At 43.0% G+C, this 6,499-nt stretch overlaps 1 protein-coding gene across 2 annotated transcripts in view; it reads left to right on the top strand.

Moving 5' to 3' along the window:
- Nucleotides 1-5,830: 5,830 nt before the first annotated feature.
- Ncam2 (neural cell adhesion molecule 2) overlaps nt 5,831-6,499 on the top strand; it is a 490,293-nt gene continuing 489,624 nt past the window's right edge. Inside the window, exon 1 of one of the 2 annotated variants that reach the window (XM_004842216.3) lies at nt 5,831-6,144. In XM_004842216.3, the coding sequence (XP_004842273.1) occupies nt 6,090-6,144 (55 nt within the window). In that variant the 5' untranslated portion in view covers nt 5,831-6,089. The remainder of the gene's footprint in view (nt 6,145-6,499) is intronic. The other variant, XM_004842218.3, reaches the window with a different exon arrangement.

Below are 6,499 nucleotides of genomic sequence, written 5' to 3'. Positions count from 1 at the left end.
ATAATTCAATTGAAGATAATTAAGGGAAAAAACTATAACTGGAAGTTCTTAGGAAATTTACCCAGAAAATACAAAAGAAAAATATGGATCCAATAGAAATAGTCATACCTCATGACAAAGTTAAAAAGTTCAGTGATATAAGGATTTACATAATGTTTTCAAAACTCAATGGACAGAGACATTTACACTCAATTGGCATTCATAATAAAAAATACAAATAAACTCTTAATGCCTTAGTGTATGAAACTTTTGCATAAAGGACCTACTTCATACAATTAAATGAATTCACATACATTTTATATGTAAAAATTAATGTTGGTGTATAAATTATTTCCATTATAAACCGAAATAAAAAGAGGTTAAATACTACTATCTCAAGCTATATTAAGAGAAAATATGAAAGATTAGGATAAGATATGACAAAATATTCAAGGATATCCTCCTGTATAGTATTTTATATTTTTAAATTTCTATCATGCAGGACTTTGTGGAGGGTAAATATTGATTTCTAATAAGACATGTATAGATATTTAGCTTCATTTTCCTGTACTAATTCATTTCACATAGCCAGACTATTTATAGCAGGCCAATTTCTTCCACTAGTGTTGAATTTCTTGGTTTCAGGAAGGCTGCAAAAGCCAATAACAGGTGTTAAATACAGATTTATTTAAATTGAGGACAAACGTTAAAAAATGGTTGCGGGGGGGTGGACTGTTATTGTTTTTAAACATGTGAGGATTATCTCATGTAAAGGTAAAAGGTAAGGGATTTTTCTTCTTAAATAATACACATGTATTATATTTATAATAATGGACATTGGTTTATTATTAAGTAGAATATTAATAGTTTGTCACTATCAAGGAAAGAATTTTATTGCTACTATGGTAATTAATAAAATTGCTTGTCTGACTTGAAAACAACAGAAACAAAACACCACTAGGAGAAGAAACCTAAAACTGTGTACAATAAGGCATCTTTAAATTTAATTGTCAATTTTATTGTGCTTCAAAATGCATTTGATTAACCTATGTGCTATCATAGCTCTACTTAGTGGTATCCATTGCCAGAGACAAAGGATTTGTTATCTAGCAGGTAATAACTGGCCTCTTCATGACAGGATCTGTGCAGACATTGCATCGGTCAATACTATCCATGGACAAAAATATGATTTCAGAGTGCTGTGAGCAATATTTGGACAACCTGCATCTCACATCATGATCCTTGTTGTATAAAATATATTCATTGTGAGCCACTGATAAATTCCTTTTTCTTTTATTACTTTGTCCTCAATAAATTCTTGAAACTGTCATTCACATTTTTGTCAGTATGTAACAGGTTTGTTGTATTTCATGCTTTTTCCATTATTATATTTTCCAGCGTTGTCTAATGAAAAGAATATAATATCCCTTAGAGTTAAGAAAATATTATTCTAGGAAGTGGCAAATTATAGGCAGTCATTGCATAATTTCAGAACGAAATGAGCAGTTATTTGCCCAGAGGGAACATGAAGTAGCCATGAAGGAAAATGACCCCATGTATCTTGAAAGAAATTAAAGAGCAAGAATCTGTGACAATTAGGGTGCCTCAGTATCATAAATCTGGCTCTTCTATTTCTTAATTTTAAACAGAACATTTAAGAAAGTAAGGGATTTCCCAAGGAAGGTGTTAAAATCTAAATTCTACCACGAAAAGATCCACTGTTATACACTCAGAAATAGCTTAGTACAATATCTAACATGTTGTCATACCAAGAAAGTAGAAATTATTTTCAGAGACATGATGATTAGAAAAAGTGGCATTAATGGAGAAGGGAAGGCAGTAGTAGGATAATCTATTTATAGAAGTTTCAGGCTATCTGTCTATATATAGTGAATATTTTTCTTCCTTTGTGGTAACAAAAAAAGAGCCCAAACAGACAATTTTCTAGACAAGTAAATGAATAGATATAATGGTTTGTGACATTTTAAAAATATAAATGAACACATGGAATGTCCTATTTCCTAATAGTGCGATCTTAAGGCACATGAATTCTGTCAATATACAGAGTAAACAAAAATAACACCAGGAATAGGGAAATAAAAACAGTGTTTAAACACTGCCCACAGCACCATTCATGCCTAGGCCCCATGTGTACATAGTAGGCCTGCACGCTTTTTGCAAGAACAGCTTGCAGATGTAAGAGGCAGAATCTCTCTGAGATAATTTCCACATATAATGCACCTTATCATTTTCTATCTCTCTGCTACTCCTTAATGTTCATTTTATTGATTCTTCTAAATCAAATTTATCTGCTTTCATTTAACCATGCATCCAGTCCTGTTGGTATTTCTTACTACTCAGCTTTTCAGATTCCTGAGTTCTGTTCAACTCACTGTTATTTTTATAAATGAAATAACTAAAGCACCAAAGAAGCCTCTGAAACGTTTCTGCAGGTATGCGAAGAAGCTGATAAATTGTCTTAAGTGTAAATTACAAATTACATAAAGGAGGGAGGATGCATTTCTATACTTTTTATATCATACACAGTGTATATGACTTAGTCCTGTTCATAGATGTGTTTATTTCATGATTGCACTCATTGTCTGTATAATGGGAACCATGCTTTTGGAGGGAGGACAGTGAACAGAAGCAATTTCTTTACGCATTGTCTTTACACCGTCAATCTGTTAGAAAGAGAAACTGACCTAGGCAAATGAAGGCAAATTACTTTGTCACAGCAATGGAAAATGAACGTGTTTCTGATGAGAGCCCTAGAGAGGCACTTCTATCTTTGCCTGAAAAGCAGTTGAAGAAAAGAGAATATTGTGTGCATGTGACACTCTGATCTCGAGACCCCTCAGGAAAATAAATTTGGGTAATGACACAGAAAACACAAAAAAGCTTTGGTTAATAATATTCCAGTGGGCCACGCCTTGCCTCCAGCCCTGAGAATAGTGATTACCACCCCCTTTTAAATTTGTGGTTATGCTGAAGATCTAATCTAGTAACTTGTGCATGCTGGGCAAGTATTCTTACTACTGAGAAACTTAATGAAAAAAAATGAGCTACATCCAATCCTAGACATTCACTTGACTATGCATGTCTGAACTTACACAATACATATAATGTTTCTCAGTATTAACAGTCTAACCCCTTTCCCAACTGCATCCTACCTTTGTGCTTGTACACACTGACTCTTCAAATTAGACTGCTATATGTTCTTAACACATACTGTGTGCTTTCACATACCTCATGCTTTGCTTAAACTCCTCTGTCCTGCCCACATCTCTAACTACTCCCGTTTTCTGAGGTTTCCTGAAGCCTTTCTTACTCCCCTATTCTGAAATAATCTCACCCTCTTTTGGCACAATAGCAGTTTATTTTTACTTTTCTTAAAACAATTTCACAACCTCAGTCATACGGTCCAATTTTGTGTTCATTCCTGATCGTCTCTTCAGCAAGACTATGATCAACTCTGGGCCAGGATAAAATAAGTATACCACCTTCATATATTCTGGAGTAACAAAACATTGCCCATTCGCCTTTTCAGTGTACACAGGTGATCTCTCTTGCCTACTGGGTCCTGGGGTGGGGGTGTCTATCTCCATTCTGGTGCCCCCTTTCTCTCTCTGGTTCTCTGGCCATTAGGTGACCAACTGTCCTCCCCAACAGGTCCAGTTTCTGCCCTGGAGTGCCCCAACTATGGACCAAAAACTCTAAAACCCGTGAGCCTAAATAAATTTTCTCTTCTTTAAATTGCAGGAGCCTGACACTGTTTCCTATCAACTAGAAAAGGACTATGACAAACACACACACACACACACACACACGCACGCACAATCACAAACTCAAAATGGGTCTTTCACACAGTCTTAGGATAAAAACATTTCATCAGAAACTTCTCCAGTGTCTGATGGATCGCTGCTTTTCTTTTTTCTATTCACACCTTACTCTAAGATTTCCTGTCTAAATTATCTACAAGCTACTAAATTCTCCTCTGGCAAGGTTCGATTCTTTGCTTTAGATAAAAGTAGTTCAACTTCAACTTCTAATAATAGGAAAATCCAATAGTCAGAACTGCATTTCTCTGATTACTAGGTGGTGTGTGCGTGTGTGTGTGTGTGTGTGTGTGTGTGTGTGTGTGAGAGAGAGAGAGAGAGAGAGAGAACTTGACCTTCAGTGTCAAGTTGAAAAACTGCAGACTTTGTAATGAAGAAGTTATCTGGCACAAGCAGTATCCTTCTGACTCTGTGTGTGTGTGTGTGTGTGTGTGTGTGTGTGTGTGTGTGTGGTCCCTTGATCCCCCTAGAGAAGTCAAGAAATAGTAAAAATATACAAGTCATTTTTCTTTCACACCTATAGATGTGCTGTTTCCACTCTTTCCTGCCAAAAAGCTGACCCTGAGTTTACTGAAGTAAGTTTACTTACAGTTGTTGCAACCTAGAACCAGTAACAGGTGCACTAAGAGTGTCTTGGCAAAAGAACTTTTCAAATATATTTTCCTCTTATAAAATCAGGGAGGAAGAACACGTTCTCAAGCTGTAAGTACAGAGGGGTCCATAGATTGGAGGAGTTAGCTATGGTACAGGCTGAGAGCTGCCCTTTCCCCTCGTCTTTTCCCAAAAACCTCACCCCAAAAGGTCAAGAAAGATGCTCTGAAGGCAGTAAATGGGGTGGGCGTGGGGGTGGGAGAGAGGGTTGTTAAGATTCTGAGCTCTTCCATGTCTCTATCCCATCCTATTTTTCAGACCCTATTGATAAGGAAAAACTCCTAGGAACTCCCTGAGCCTGAGGTGAGACAGTTGATTACTCTAAGGAGCCAGAATAAAAGTGCAGACTGGAGGACCCACTCTCAGCCCGGGGCCAGTGATTTTGCCTCTTTCCAGGTTTGTCTGGCCCAGGTTTGACATCAGTGACAGATGGCTTCCTACCCCTCCAGAAGAAATAATGACACGCTGCAACCTTTAGGTGAGGACTTAGTTCTGGGTGCTTGCCCCGCTCCATCACTTCAGCGTAAACAAGGATTCCCGCACGATTCATCTTTCCACACTGGGGCAGCCTGCATCGTGGCGCCCCTCCCGGGGACCCGGGCCATGCCGAGCCCCAGGGATAGAGAGTAGAGCCCTCAGAGAGGCGGGGGGGGGGATACCGAGCCCAAGGACGCGAACCTTTAGGACTGATGGCGAGGGGAACGCCGCCCCCCACAGCTCGCCCCGCCTCAGTCGGTCTCTCCTAGGTACCTGCTCTCAGCAGCAGCGGGTCGAGACGTGAGAGAAACAGTGCATAGCCCCCGCCTACCCCAGCGTCCGAGGAGGCAGGCGGTGTGGACACAGGGAACTCGCGCTTCCCCTCGGCCGCTGCGTAGCGCAGCGCAGCGCAGCGCAGAGCAGCAAAGCCGGGAGGGGCCGCCGCAGGAGCTGCCGATCTGCTCCGGGTCTGCGCGCGGAGGAGAGCGGCCAGGGGAGCCACAGAGACCCCCACTCCCTCCCATCGCCAAGCTACGCGAGCTCCCAGAGGACTGAGAGCCGGGGTTGCGCCGCGTGTCCCCATCTCCCCCTCAGCCGCTGAGCCCGGTGCGCTTGAGGCGCAGGACCAGGCGGCCGTCTGACTGTCTGCGGCATCCGCGTCCGGGCGTGCATCCATCCGCGAGTGCGGGCGTCCCCCTGCCAGGCGCTCGCGGCCGCACCTCTGGTCGGAGGCACCGGGGACCGAACCCTCAGCTCGGAGCCAGGCTGCGGACGAATCCCGGAGCCGCGCGCCTGACGGGAGAAGCCGTCGTGCGGCGCGGAGGGATCCGCCTCGGCCGCGCCTCCCTCGCTCGTCCCCGCCCCCGCTCCCTCCCGCCCGGTTGTGCTGCCGCCGCGGCGGCCGCTGCCTCTGCTCTGCTCTGCTCTGCTCTGCTCTGCTCAGCTCTGCTCTGCCGCCGCCGCCGCCGGGATATAGTGCGGCGCCGAGCGGAGCCGCCAGTCACTTCGCGAGGAGGAGCGCGCGGCTGCGGCGCCGGCACCCGGAGCGGCGCGGGCTCGACGGGCGGCCGGGCAGCGGAAGGTTCTCTCTCCGGGGCTGGACTTAATAACTTTGGAATTGTCCACCAGTGTCACGTCCTGAACATGAGCCTCCTCCTCTCCTTCTACCTGCTCGGGTTGCTTGTCTGTAGCGGGCAAGGTAGGAGTGTGGTGCTTTATTGCATTTACTTTCCCTCCCCCTTCCACCCAACCCAGAGAGGCAAAGAGGGCACAGGAGGAAAAAATGTTTAAAAAGAACTAAAGTTGCAGTAACTGTTGTTATCCTTATTATTTTAGCTCTTTCTTGTGGCTGCCCCTAAAATTGTATCTGTCTTGTGGAGACCCTTAAATGAGGGAAAAAGAGAAAATGCAGGTTTGCAGATGGGCATCAGTGAGCAGGAGATTGAGGCAAACTGCTTTTTTTTTTTTTTTCCCTGGGATTTTAGCTTTCTCTGATTTTGATTTTCAAAAATTGAATGGGTCTGTTGGTGTGTATTGATACTTGAATATCAGAG

Source organism: Heterocephalus glaber, unplaced genomic scaffold (genome assembly GCF_053883595.1).
Source record: "Heterocephalus glaber isolate CG9 unplaced genomic scaffold, H.glaber_assembly_v1.0 deba00000122, whole genome shotgun sequence".
NCBI lineage: Eukaryota > Metazoa > Chordata > Mammalia > Rodentia > Bathyergidae > Heterocephalus > Heterocephalus glaber.
Note: the sequence above shows the minus strand (reverse complement) of the source record. Positions and strands in the feature narration are given on the sequence as shown.